Source organism: Lepus europaeus, chromosome 1 (assembly GCF_033115175.1).
Source record: "Lepus europaeus isolate LE1 chromosome 1, mLepTim1.pri, whole genome shotgun sequence".
Taxonomy (NCBI): domain Eukaryota; kingdom Metazoa; phylum Chordata; class Mammalia; order Lagomorpha; family Leporidae; genus Lepus; species Lepus europaeus.
In genome coordinates, this window is record NC_084827.1 from 107,149,386 (window position 1) to 107,164,287 (window position 14,902).

The window sequence follows — 14,902 nt, forward strand, 5'->3', positions numbered from 1 at the left end:
ATGCATTAGTGTCTTACTGAAAGAAGGAAATAGAACAGACTATGAATAAACAAATGCAAAATGGAAAAACTGGAAGAGAAATTATTATCTAAAACAATGTAACATACTTTAAAAGGCTACTCAGGGAAATGCTGATAGTAGATATTTACATTTTTTAAAGTAAATTATTAAATTTTTTTAAATTTAATGAGCCACAGATATTAATTAATTGACATGCAAAACAGGCAAGTAGGTTTTCTAGTTTGAGTACTTTCCAAGTTATTAAACCAAACCAATTAAATTTTAAAAAGAGAGTCATAGAGGTCACACTAGAAAAAGAAGAAACCTTTTAAAAAGTGGAAACATTGCCTCAGTGGAGAGAAGAGGTCAGGGGCACAGGCAGGGCTCTCTGATTCCAAAGCCTGCCATTTCTCTTGTTTTTATAATTTAACATTAAAGCAATATAACCATATTATAGGAGATTTGGGAAAGGAGGTAGAAAAACAGTATTCCAAGCCACCACAGTGTGGTACTATAGTAGGAAGGCATCTAGAGGGCTGAGATCTGGGGTTCAGGGCACAGCGGCTTACCCACTCACCCTATATTCTGAAGGGGTACCTCTGAAAACCCAGCTGCACATAGCAGCAGCTTTTAGAAAAATCTCTTCTGACAAATCACATTTCTAAGAATAGTCTGAGGAGTGAATATTAAATAAAACCTATTAAAAAGAGAACAGAAAACAAATCTGTGATAGACATATCTACTTAATAAAGTCATACATATATTGGAAATATTAAAAATTGCCTTCATTAAGATCAGAGTATATTGGGCTGAAAACGAGGTGCCCAGGGTTTCACTCAAACAGCAACTTTATAAAAACATTGTGCAGTATCAACCTGTGAAAAACAACTGCAGAGCTTATGATGTAAAATCTACTCGTCAATCAGAATAAAATAAATACCTGACATTGTTCTTTTATTGTACAGACTGCAAGTTATAAAATGACCATCACAAACCACTCACTGCCCATTTCGAATAAATGAGCCCAATAGACATAAAAAGATATTCTTTGACTAGAAAATTAATATTTATTTTATTTTATTTATTTATTTATTTATTTTTTTATTTTTGACAGGCAGAGTGGACAGTGAGAGAGAGAGACAGAGAGAAAGGTGTTCCTTTGCCGTTGGTTCACCCTCTAATGGCCGCCACGGTAGCGCGCTGCGGCCGGTGCACCGCGCTGTTCCGATGGCAGGAGCCAGGTGCTTATCCTGGTCTCCCCTGGGGTGCAGAGCCCAAACACTTGGGCCATCCTCCACTGCACTCCCTGGCCACAGCAGAGAGCTGGCCTGGAAGAGGGGCAACTGGGACAGGATCGGTGCCCCAACCGGGACTAGAACCCGGTGTGCCGGCGCCGCAAGGCGGAGGATTAGCCTGTTGAGCCACGGCGCCGGCGAAAATTAATATTTTAATCCAGCTTAGAATTTTATACAATTAAATGCAAGGATTTCAATCACAACTATAAACAAGTACAAGAAACCCATATATTCAATATATCTTTTTCTCCTATAATGCTCAGTATTTTAAACCTAAGTAGGATTGAGTATGCTTATTATGAAAGTTAACACTAAGTATAAGTTTTGAAATGTTATAGGGGATTTTTATTTTTCTAGAGGCTAACATCTTAACACAAATCACCGAGTAAAACTCTCAAGTTTTCTTTCATTACACATATTATAAAATGTGTAAAAGCATTTGACAATTGGCCAAAATTAGGAAAAAGGATATTGTTATAGGGTTTTATCGACTTAGAGAAATTTTCTTCCAGGTAGTTTTTCCTGCAGCAAAATGTCATCACTCAAGGTATTATGTTTCAAAATCTGGGAGAGTATAAATATGGACCTCAAAATTTCCGTTATTTTGTTATTACCTACATATTTTAGTGAAAATATATTTTACCTGTAAAATCTGCGTGGGGGAAATTTCACCGTTGGTTTCAGTTGCGAAAGACACCATATGCTCTGGAAAAAAATACTGACGAAAAGATACAGGTTAAATGATCCCCAACCCACTGCAGGAAAGTCAGTGTGATTGACCAATATAGTAGTCTAAAGCAAAAGTCCTTTCAAGCCAGTCTAAAATTCATTCAAAGTGCTTTTGAAGAACTCATCCCTGGACTCACTCTCTGGCATCTTACTGAGAATGGTCTGGAATTGAGGCCACAAGTTAGTGAACACCCCCAGATGCTGCTGCCGCAGGAAGTTCCAAACCAGTGCACTCACATGGACAATGTGCCTGCACCCACATCTCTAACTAAATCCTGCCGCGGTCCTCCCACTTACTAAGGCACTGTAACCCTGCTTTATAAAGGGCCAGAGGTATGCCATGATCTTAGTCCACCATATAGAAGAATGAATACTTAAACTGGGCAAGGGAGCTAAGAGTCCAGTCCTTTTCACCTATAGTTTTTTCAAACTTGTTTAATCATAAAACTCATTCAGGGCAATTGTTTAAAATAGGAATCCCCAGTCCTCATTCCTGAAGGTTCTGATTCAGCAGGTCTGGGCAGGTCCTGTGTTTTCAATAAGCACTGGGACTCCCATAAGTAAATTTTATGGCCAGACAAGTTTGGGAAAATATATTCTAGTATTCTTCCTTTAGAAAAGAGGTTTTCAATAGCTTTTCTACTAACATTTTGGTCTAAAACTTCTGTGTTGCAGAAGGCTGTTCTGTGCATTATAGCGTGGTTAGTGGCATTCCTATCTTCCATCTATGAAGGCCCCTTCCCAAACTGTGGCAGCCACAAACGTCTCCAGACACTGACAAATCGTCCCTCAGTTGAGAAACACTGTTTGGGGTCTTCAAGGTGAATGTCCAGCCTTGTTTAAATAAAAAAACAAATAAAGTCAAAAGTGGGCACTAAACCATATTTCTTTAAATATTACTTTTAAGTTCTTGCTTTTAATAAAGACTCAAAAGAAGATGCTTTCTCTTTAAATTGCAACTCTATTTAATTTTTATTAGCACTCCCATTTTCTTTGTCAAAGATCAGCCCATTATGTTTCTATTTATAGGTTAAAATAAAAGAGAGCCTACAAGGTCTGCCAGGGTTTGAAAATATTCTATTATGGTGCATATTATATATTTTTCATAAAGCATCATTTCAATCCAATTATCCAAAACTTAGTGTAAAAATATACTACAGTTGCAGAGACAAAAACAATTTAAAATAATGAGCCCAGAGGCAATTCTGACTCCTCTAGATTCTAGTCTTCATTAGAATGTGACATATGTTTATTTTCTTTTAAAGAGAACTGTAATGAAAGGAATATTTACTTGATAATGTACTGGTCTTTATCTTATTTCCACTTACCTTGGAAATTATTGCACTGAAAACAAAATAATTTGAAACAGCAAGATCCCTGTCAATCTCAAATATCTGGCTAAATTACAGCAGTCTAAACAATCACCAGTCTGTTTTTATTTTACAAAGTTTTTCATTTAAATTTCCTAAGTTCTATGAAAAGTTTTAAAATACAGGGGCAGGTGCCGTGGAGTGGCAGATAAAATTGCTGCCTACAGTACCAGCATCCCATATGGATGCCAGTTTGAGTCCTGGCTGCTCCACTTCCAATACAGCTCTCTGCTGTGGCCTGGGAAAGCAGTAGAAGATGGCCCAAGTCCTTGGGCCCCTGCACCCGCAAGTGAGACCCAGAAGAAGCTCCTGGCTCTTGGCCTTGGATCTGTGCAGTTCTGGCCATTGCAGTCATCTGGGAAATGAACCGATGGAAGACCTCTCTCTCTCTCTTCTCTCTCTCTGCCCCTCTTAACTCTGTCTTTAAATAAATAAACTTATCTTTAAAAAAAAGAAAGTATTAAAAATGATTTTAAATCTTCTCAAAGACTTATAATAATCCATTTCTAAAATATGTTTTTTTTAAAAAAAAGAAGCAATGATTCCCCAACACTAGTTTTCTTTGCACTTTCAAAGGAACCATATTTGTCTCAATTCAGACTTTGCCAGCATGGCTAAAAAATATTCCTGAATTTCTGCCTATCATATTGACTAATTATTGTTCAAATAGAGAGAAATATGAGTATAATTTTGAAGAAATCAGAATCATTACCTATAATTTAGTAAATAGGATTCTATTTTATTTAAAATGATTCTCTTCTTTGCATGGGATTTCACTGATTCATCTACTTTCCATAAGTGTTAATGAGATTTTACTTACCATTGGATTTCTAAAGAATTCATATTTGGCATAATTTTTTCGAAAGAATAACTTATTTTCTTCTTCCATTCCCCAGTTGGATAGCACTTCGGTCACTAGCTCATGGTCTTCTATTATTCTTTCTGAAAAGAATAATTCAGTGAGTATGTTGACAGATACATAGACAGAAAAACACACACAAAGGGGCTTCAAAAAGTTCGTGGCAAAATGGAATTAAAAATAATACAAAGTTTCCTTTGAACATCTAAAATTTGATTCATAGATATATGTATACAAATATTCCAATACAAACATGTAAAATATGTATGTATCTTTAGTCAACATAAAAATTCAATCAAATTCTGAAATATCCAATTTTGAATTAGTAATATTGATGGTTAATACCAAATAGACTCTCATCTGAAAGGAAAAGTACATTAAAATATCATATCACAATGCATTTTTTGTCAATTCTCAATTTCTTTTGGTTACTCTGCAAATTGCAATTTAAGTTTGACAACAAGCCTGCAGTAAATACATGGGAGCTATTCTTTTCCTCTAACTCATCATGGTGTCAAAATTAAAATATTTGTTTCAAGGTTGACTGATTTACCTCATTAAGGGATGAAGAATTTTGACAGGTTCAATATGCATTTAAAACTCATATCCTGGATAGCTGAAAAAAAGAATGGATGCTTCAAAAGGAAAACTGTAACAAAGGCAGAAACAGTTTTATAAGGAACACAATTCCTGTGGCACTTTACACTTTTAAAACTAATATTAAGGGAAATATATTTTGTATTAACAATGAAAATAATTAGGTATGGTGGGAAGACATTTAAATGAATTAAGCAAGGGTAGCTTTAAAGAGGTGAAAAAAAAATACTAAGTTTTAATAGGAACTATGATGATGTTCATAACAGTACTATTTGCAATAAACCTAAAGTGGAAATTATCTAAGTGCCTATTGACATGGAAATGAATAAATTGCATAAAAAGTTCACAGTGGAATATATACTACAATAACCCACAACAGTATGGGTGAATTTCACAAACGTAATATTAAAGGAAAGAATTCAGACGCAAATAGTACATATTGTGTGAATCCTCTTACACAAGATTCAAAACAGGGACACTTAACCTATGGTGCTAAAAATCAGGGTCAAAGAGACACTGGGTAAGTGGAGGCATACAGGGAACTTCTAGTGTGAGGGTGATATTTTAGCTCTTAATGTGGGTGTTGGATACCCAAGCATATGTAATATTTGAGAATTCATCAAGTTGTCTATATATGTTTTGCTCAATTTTTGTGGTATGAAATATGTCATACTTCAGCAACACATTAAAAAAAAAAAAAACCTGTACAATTTACAAGAGGAAATGGGGAATAACCAAATAAGGAATATGGAAATTTTCTGCATTTTTAGTGTCTCTAGGACCTTTCTGAAAAGTATCTGTGTCTCAGAAATTCAACACTTGGTAATGATCTGTGACCTCCAACCCCCAAACCCTTGAAAGTAATGTCATACTTAAAAAGAAGCTTATTCATCTGGAAGGAAGTTCTTGTAGGAGTGCTCAATGAATATGGATGAGTGTGAGCTCAGTGTGCATGAACACTTGGGCTTCTGTTCCTAAGTCTAATCGTTCCTTTTCTGTCTCATGGACTGGCTCCCCTCACTCCTCTCCTAAGCCTCAGTCCTTGGCTCAGCTCTTTCCATCCTCTTTTCTCTTAACGACTTCAATCTCTTCTTTTCAGCCATTACACCTGGTGAGTTTTCGATGTGAAATCCCTGTCTACAACTGCTTTCACTCTGGCTCCATCCCTAACTTCAAGATTCTCTACCACCTGAGTTTGTCTCAAACCAACATCAGTATGAGGCTTCCTTAAAATAGTAAAACAGAATTCCCTTAATGAGAGGCAGCAAGTCCATTTCTAAGTATATACTCAAAAAGGTTGAATGAGATACCTGTAAAGCTCTGCTCACAGTGGCATTATTTACAATAGGAAAACTTGGAACCAACCCAAGCGTCTATAGTGTATGAATAAAAAATGCACACATACAATGGACTATGCAGCCTTAAAATGAAATGCAGTTCTGACACGTGCTGCAGTATAGATAAACTTTAAAGATAATATGCAAGTAAATAAGGCAGATACAAAGGACAAATACTGAATGATTGCACTTATTTGGGGTATTTAGAATCATCAAATTCATAGAGGTCATTGAGGGGAAAATGGTAGTTAAGGGGAAGGAGAATGAGGGGTTATTATGAAGGAGTTATTATTTAAGTTATTATTATTTAAGAGTTTCAGTGTGGGAAGAGAGAAAGTTCTAGAGACAAATGGTCCTGATGGTGGTACAACCATATGAACACATATAATGCCACTTATAAATGGCTGAAATGGTAAATTTTATGTTATGTACATTTACCAAAAATGAAAGGAATAACTTCAAAACAAAATCATCTTCCTTTTTCTTTCTGAAACTCTTTATCCCCTAAATTCTCTTAACTCTGCATTTGTTAGAGTCATTTTTAGCCCAGTCTCTTGAAAAAATGCAGAATTAAAACTTGTCATTGCATTTTTTTTTCCCAGTTGCACTTCCCATCTCCCCCAGGTACTAGGTGTTCTCCCCCCAGGGTCTCTCACACAGGCAGCACACACCCCTGTCCCTACGGTCCCCACTCCAGTTGATGCCTTCACGCTTTTCCTTCTCAGCCTTGAATAGTTTGAGTCATAGTCCCAAATGTAAGAATTCCGCAAAGATAAAAATCCCTAACGTCTACAAGTGCAAAAGTCCAAAATCCTGAAAATCTAATTCCTGCATAAATAATTTAAAAAATTTTTAAAAGCCATTTGTTCATATGTTTAAAAGGGGATTTATTCAAGAAACAAAGACATGCTTGAACACGTCATAGGCCACTTTACATAATAAAATTGACAAAAATAACATACTTTTTAAAAAGATTTTATTTATTCGAAAGTCAGAGAGTTACACAGAAAGAAGAGAGGCAGAGAGAGAGTGTAAGGTCTTCCATCTGCTGGTTCACTCCCCAGTTGGCTGCAATGGCCAGAGCTGCGCCGATCCGAAGCCAGGAGCCAGGAGCTTCTTCTAGGTCTCCCACATGGGTGTAGGGGTCCAAGGACTTGGACCATCTTCCACTGCTTTCCCAGGTCACAGCAGAGAGCTGGACAGGAAGTGGAGCAGCCAGGTCTCGAACTGGTGCCCATATGGGATGCCGGTGCCTCAGGCCAGGGTATTAACCCACTGCGTCACAGCGCCAGCCCCAACATACATATTTTTATAAGTATAAACACTCAGTTATAGTTAATGGTAGGTGAACCATAGTCATAACAAAATGTGTCAAAAAGTGAAATGTACAAACATGTCAGTAGGGTTGGTAAATGTGTACCCAGCTTTATAACTGTGGACATCTGATGGAAAAACTGAAGACTGGTGACAGTGTTGATCAAAAGCAAGAATGAATAACCATGATATACATATGCTATTGCCCAAAAGCCAAGATATTAAAAAATTATTTCCTTAAGAAAGGAAGTTTCAATATTTTTATGTATATGCAGAATACTCATACAGAAAATCAATATTGTAATAATGTATTTTCACAGTTAAATATATAAAAAATGCATAAAACAAATTAGAACTGTCTAAAAGTCTTACACAATGCATGCCTCTAGTATTAATAAGAGTGCAGAGATTAAATACATAGCATAGTGAACTATAAAAAACCAATGCTCACAACTTTACCTTGGAAACATCCTCACAGACACATTCAAAACTATGCTTTACAAAGTTTCTAGGCTTTTGTTCCATGATGCAACTACCTACATACAACTAAAAACTCACCAATCCCTCCAAGCAACCAGCTTTGCACCTCTATTATACAGCCTGCTTTAAATGGGAATTGTGGCTTTCAGGATTTCAATAGTCCAGATTGTAACCCTTATGGACTATGATTTTTGTGATTTTAGACTTTAGGGATTTTTGATCTCTTGATATTCTGGTGTTCAGAATTAAGACCAGCACTGTCTCTTATCTCCAAACCTTTAGCTTTTTGTTCTTCCAATCTGATCTGCACATATTTTTCATAGCAAACCTCCTAAGACATATGTATGTGTGAACTCTATTCAAACAGCTTATCTACTTTTATTTGTTATAAGATATATCCATGGAGTCTGGCAATGAGAACTTATTCATTCAACCATCATTCAACAAATATTAACTGAAGGACAATAATGGGTCAGACAATCATCTTGGGGCTAGGAATTTTTTAGTGGACAAGACAAGAAGCAGAAAGAACCAACTCTCATTGAGTATTCATTCTAATGAGAAGATAGACAACAAATACAACGTGAATTTTAAAAGGTATTGACAAACTATTAGAGAAAAATAGATGAGAAAAGGGGAGAAAGTGCTGAGGGCAGTGGGAAAAGGAATTCATTGTCAATAGATTGCCTGGAAATGTCTCATTGAGAAAGTAATGTTTAAACAAAGACCCTAAGGAGAAGAGGGCATGAGCCAAGCAGGTTTAGAGGAAGAGCAAGAACAAAGTCATTGGGGCTGATGCTGTGGTGTAGCAGGTAAAGCCGCCACCTGCAGCGCTGGGATCCCATATGGGCGCTAGGTTGTGTTCCAGCTGCTCCACTTCCAATCCCAGCTCTCTGCTATGGCCTGGGAAAGCTGTAGAAAATGGCCCATGTCCTTGGGCCTCTACACTTGTATGTGAGATCAGGAAGAAGCTCCTGGCTTCTGGCTTCAGATCGGCCCAGCTCCACTGTTATGGCCATTTGAGAAGTGAAACAGCATATGGAAGACTCCCTCTCTCTCTCTCTTTTGCTCTGCCTCTCTGTAACTCTGCCTTTTAAATAAAGAAATCTAAAAAAAAAAAGAGTCCTTGAGGCACAGCAAAGAGGATAATGAGCCCAAAGTTGAGTGAGCAAAGAGGAGAGGCCATCAGAAGAGGTTAGAAAAGTGATGGTGAGGAGATTGGAGTCTTACAAAGCCTTGCAATCCATGGGAGACCAGGAAGAAGCACCTGGCTCCTGGCTTCAGATTTGCACAGCGCTGGCTGTGGCAGCCATTTGGGGAGTGAACCAAAGGAAGGAAGACCTTTCTCTCTGTCTCTCTCTCTTACTTTCTATAACTCTACATGTCAAATAAAACAAACAAACAAACAAACAAACAAAAACAAGCCAGATGGCTTCCAATAAAGTTTCCTAAGACTCTCTTCTTTATCCCCATCCTATAACCATGCAAATTTTAACCAAATAGGTAAATCCCACTAAATAATTATACTATATTTTTAAATACCTAAAAGACACACGATCAATCCTACAATAAGGGGGTCTTGGTTGCAATGTTCAAAGCATAAAATAAATCCAGACAATTTTTGACTTACCATTTGGGAAATGATACCATATAGCCTTCACATAAATTCATCATTATTATTTTTAACATGTTATTTTTAAAGCTTCATAAAATCTATCTAAAATACCACATTAAATACATAATTAAAATGTCACAGAAACAAGCCTATTTTTAAAAATGAATTATAATTGTCAAATGCCACTGTTATGTAGGTGAAAATAACAATCAAGAATGAGGGAAAAGGAAAACAAAGCTTCAAAAAGAATTCTAAATGCTTTTGAAAAATAAAAACAGCATGTAGCTTAAGTTTTATTTTTGTTCCTAATGGAACAGTGAGGTATTATGGTAAGAGAAATATTGCCAAATAATGATAACTAAATAATTTTGTTTTCTGTTAAATTTTCAGGAACTTCTTGTTAAAAAAAATACAACAAGAGAAAAAGAAGAAGAAAGAAGTTTCTTCTGAAACTGTTGATTTAACTTCAAAGTCTTTTTAAAAACCTCAATCCTCCAAGAATGGAAAGTGCTCACCTGTGACCTTCTGCCTGGATTTCTTGGCTGAATCTACTGAAAGTACAGCGTGGGGCTCAAATAGAAACCTGAGTCCCTACTCTTCTCATCACTTGATAAGAGAAGAAACAAAAGTGGCTTTTACCTCTAATTCACCCAGAAAACAATTCTTTGTATACCTTTGTTACAGGAAACTCCAGGAGACAAATGCTCCTTGTACTTCTCTGTGCTGGGTAGAAACTACATACATTTTGTCAATCTTATTTTCAGATAAAAATGAACAGCCTCTGACCAAGCAAAACAAAAACTGCAGAAGCAAAGAATAAAACAGGGCTCAATTTCTAAAAGGTTCCTTAACCTAAGAATACTACTTAATGCCAGCAGGATCCCCCAGAAAATTGCCACTGCCAGATCAACTCCCCTAGTGCAATAATAGGAAAATCGTGACACTTCAGCATGATGGTTATAAAGGCCTTGCAGTTCATTCTTCAGCAAATCAAAATAGTCTTTGTATTAACTCAGAACCAACAATCACAACTTATATTCATAGAAAGCTGTATTTTTCCAGAAAGTGTTTGCATATACATTATTTCTAGCGGACTGGGTAAGTATCTATAGAGTTTAGAAACAGCTTCCTTAATTTCCAAGTTACTCAATGCATCTTTTAAGGACTCAGAATAAAATTCCATCTGTGCATGATGTGTGACTTCTTTAGCTTTGTTTCCAAGTATCTTCCTTCCATGTACTTGGGTAATCCATCCTGAGAATAACTTGATAAGATACCTCCCAGTTCAGCGTAACTTAGCTCAAAATACATTTATTTGTCTTAAACCCTAAGCTACAATGATGCACACATGCAGGCTCCCTGCTGTCATAGAATCATCGTCTGGCAATGCAGTCACTACTAAGATAGCTGTAGAAAATGTTAAAGCATCAAAGACAACAGATATTTTGGGCCCAACTAGGGGCCTCTGGAAGATAATCTGAGTTTGAGGAATTTCAAATATCATGCTTATTTCTTTTCTGATTACTAAAATAATATATTTCCCTTCGAGAAAATTTTACAAAAAAAGCATACAACTGATAGCACATTGTTAAACCTTTCAAAAAGAAATAAGCACTCAACCTTTCCATATATTCCTTTCATGCCTTTTTCTGTGGATCTATTCATGCATATGTGTATACAACTGTTGTAGAATTTAGGAAACATTGTACATGATTAGTCATTGTAGTTATTCAATTATCATCATTACAGCCTTACATTTGCTCCCATCAGTCTTCAAAGGAAGCACTTCAAAAACATGATCAAAAGCTGCATAATATTACATTCTATTGAATGTAATGTACACCATAATGTATAGCACTCTCCTATTATACATTAGGTTTTTCTTAACTAAATGCTGTTGTAAATAATCTGCTTTAAACAGCCTTATTTCCTTGCTGCACTACCTACAGCAGTCCCTGCGGGAGTGTCACCCTCCCCAGACACAATTCCTTGCTAACACCCTTCATTCCTCTCGCACCTCTCTGTGGTTTTTCAGGCAAGGGATGTATGGGAACAGGTGGTGCCAGCAAGTATCCTGAGCACCCCACGAACAGCTTCAGAAAGCAGTAATCTGCACTGAGAGGCTGGGCATGCGGAAGAGGTAGATGTGTCTCCCTATCTGCTCTCAGATGGAAAAGGCCATCCAACTGCACAAGGATGAGTGCGGGATGCCTCCAACTGCCTTTCTCTCAACTCTGCCCAGACTGTGGCACCAGGTCAGCTGGCACTCAGCATGGGCGACTGAAGGTCCTCTTGTTTATCTTGTTTTCACAGTTATTTTTAAGAGATGGCTAAGGGGTTATACTTTCCTACCATTTGAAAACTACAATAACTAAACCTTGGAAGATGCGCTGCAGTTAGCCAGGCAAAGATGGACAGGAAACAGCTTCTCGAAAATCTTAAAACATGAACAAAGAAACATAGCAGAAACTGTGATTAATGAAAGAATCTGCAAACAACTGTCTGATGTATAACATGAGGGAGGGGGGAGTGAGAAAAGGATGCAGATGTGATGAGCCGGCAAGCCTCAGGGCGCTACAAGCTCCACACAGGATCCTGGACCTGAATGCAAAGAGAACCAGGTCTGCATTCAGATGAATGACCTTGGTATGGTCAGGGGCAAAAAGATTAGTTGCAATGCTAATAACACCTTGAGAAGAGATGATGGGATGGAGGCTGTGAGAATTAGTGGAGGAATAGTCAGTTGAATAGGAGGTAGACTTTTTTTTAAAACTTTTATTTAATAAATATAAATTTCCAAAGTATAGTTTATGGATTACAATGGCTTCCCCCCCCATAATTTCCCTCCCACCCGCAACCCTCCCATCTCCCGCTCCCTCTCCCATTCCATTCACATCAAAATTCATTTTCAATTATCTTTATATTCAGAAGATCAATTTAGTATAAATTAAGTAAAGATTTCAACAGTTTGCACCCACATCGAAACACAAAATGTAAAATACTGTTTGAGTACTAGTTATAGCATTAATTCACATTGTGTAACACATCAAGGACAGAGACTTAGTTATGGGTACTTGTCACATTAGTTACTAAACATTTTACATTTCCAGTGCATGTGCCACCAGGACACCATGTGTCCTCAAAGTGCAAGGGGTCAAGGCATAGGATTCCCTGGACAGAAGCAAACACAGGGCTACACGTCCCAAAGGCTTTGTAATTATTTCAGCTGTTGATGATGTTGTCACTATGTTGATGGCTGGTAGATTATAAACAGCACAGAACTACAGCCACAGATCAGCTCCAGATAAAAGGAAAACCACTTGTGCCTCTTCGGTTAAAGAAAAAAGAAGAAACAGCTTCAAAGCAGATGGCAGTGAACGTGTCCCTCACTGCCCAATGTATTGCTTTCTGTCTTAAAGAGAACTTCTGGATATAGATGCACACAAAACATAAAAATGGTTTCATTAAAAGCCTCCAGTCATTCATTTTGCTTATTAAAGCCACTCCACAAGGACACTCACAAAGGAAATCTCAGCCGTCCCTAGCAATGATACTAAAATACAATGAAGTCCTCTTCCCACGTAGTCTAAAGCTATGTGCTTGAGATACTGTGTAATTGTCACTGCATCATACTATGTTTTCAGTTAGGAATAAAATGGGGGCAAGATAACCATGGACCCCATGAAGTTTCCGAGGACTGGAAGCTGAAGTTCCCTGCCTCAACTTATTTCAGTGACTCTAATAGCAGAGGATTCCATCTGGGGAGCTACAGTGACACCCAGTGGCTGTGAAGGAAGGCACACCAGCTACAAAATCTGGTTCATTACATTTTCAAAGAATGAGAAGTGTTGTGATGCTGACATATCAAATTCAACATCTAATCATCTAATAAGCTATGTGTACAACCAGGACCATATCATATATTATCCCAAATCAGAAAAATCAAATATCGGTAACAGAGTCAAGATATTAGCTACCTGGAATGATTTGCTCTGTTAAGATTCTTAGCAGTATACATTAATACTTCTGGGCAAAAGATATGAAATATTGACAGTACTCTTAAGGTGCCAAACCTAACAATGTTTCTTTGTATATGAGTTTAAGAACTTGCAATTTCTACATGATCCTCTTGCTCAGCCGAAATAAATATGAAGATACTTCCAAAAAATTCATAGAAAATGTAATTAAAAGACAATTTTAGGGGCTGGCACTGTGCTTCATCAAGTTAAGCTGTTGCCTACAACCCTGCCATCCCATATAAACACGGGTTTGAGTCCTGGTTGCTTCATTTCCCATCCAGCACCCTGCTAATGCACCTGGGAAGGTAGTGGAAGATGGTCCATGTACTTGGGCACCTGCCACCCATGTGGGAGACCCAGATGGAGTCCCAGGCTCCTTGCTTCAACCTGGCCCAGCTTTGGCCAGGCCATTGCAGTCATTTGGGTAGTGAACCAGAAGATGGAATATCTCTCTTTCTCTCCCTCTCTCTCTCTGTAACTCTTTCAAATAAATATTTTTAAGACAAATTTGGTACAAGAAAGATTTGAAATTCATTAATTACTCTCCATAATATGCACTTCACTAAACTTAGAAAAAAATTTTAAATTGATTTGAGGGGGGCCGGCGCTGTGGAGCAGCAGGTTAACACCCTGGCCTGAAATGCCGGCATCCCATATGAGCGCCAGTTCTAGTCCCAGCTGTTCCACTTCCTATCCAGCTCTCTGCTATGGCCTGGGAAGGCAGTAGAAGATGGCCCAAGTCCTTGGGCCCCTGCACCCATGTGGGAGACCTAGAAGAAGATCCTGGCTCCTGGCTTCAGGTCGGCCCAGCTCCAGCCATTGCGGCCATCTGGGGAGTGAACCAGCAGATGGAAGACCTCTCTCTCTCTGTCTCTACCTCTCTCTAACTGTTTTTCAAATAAATAAAAATAAATCTTTAAAAAATTTATTTGAGGGGTGGGGGAGAGAGAAGAAGCAAAACAGGATCTTGATTCTCTCCACAAATGCAAGGCCAAAACCCCAGGAACCAAAATGCAAACCAGACCTTCCATAACAGTGCAGGAAGACTACTACTTGAGCCATTACAGCTCCCTCTGAGGTCTGTATTGGCAGGAAGCTGGAGTCAGGAGCTGGAGCTGGGAACTGAACTGAGGTACTTTGATGTGGGATGTAGGCATCTTAACTGCTCTCATTCCATGAGTACTTAATTTTTAACAATTTTACATTTTCTTTGAAATGCAGAGACAAAATAAGGCAGAGATCTTCCATCCACTGTTTCTCTCCCTAAATGCCCCTTGCAGCCAGGGT

At 37.9% G+C, this 14,902-nt stretch overlaps 1 protein-coding gene across 3 annotated transcripts in view; it reads right to left on the reverse strand.

The window, feature by feature from the left end:
• The window catches only part of GRB14 (growth factor receptor bound protein 14), a 134,079-nt gene that overhangs the window by 23,657 nt on the left and 95,520 nt on the right, over positions 1-14,902 (reverse strand). For all 3 annotated transcript variants that reach the window (XM_062187513.1, XM_062187519.1, XM_062187526.1), the window contains 2 exons: positions 4,215-4,336; positions 1,939-2,013 (listed from right to left, as the gene is read on the reverse strand). In XM_062187513.1, coding sequence (XP_062043497.1) covers positions 1,939-2,013; positions 4,215-4,336 — 197 coding nt within the window. The remainder of the gene's footprint in view (positions 1-1,938; positions 2,014-4,214; positions 4,337-14,902) is intronic.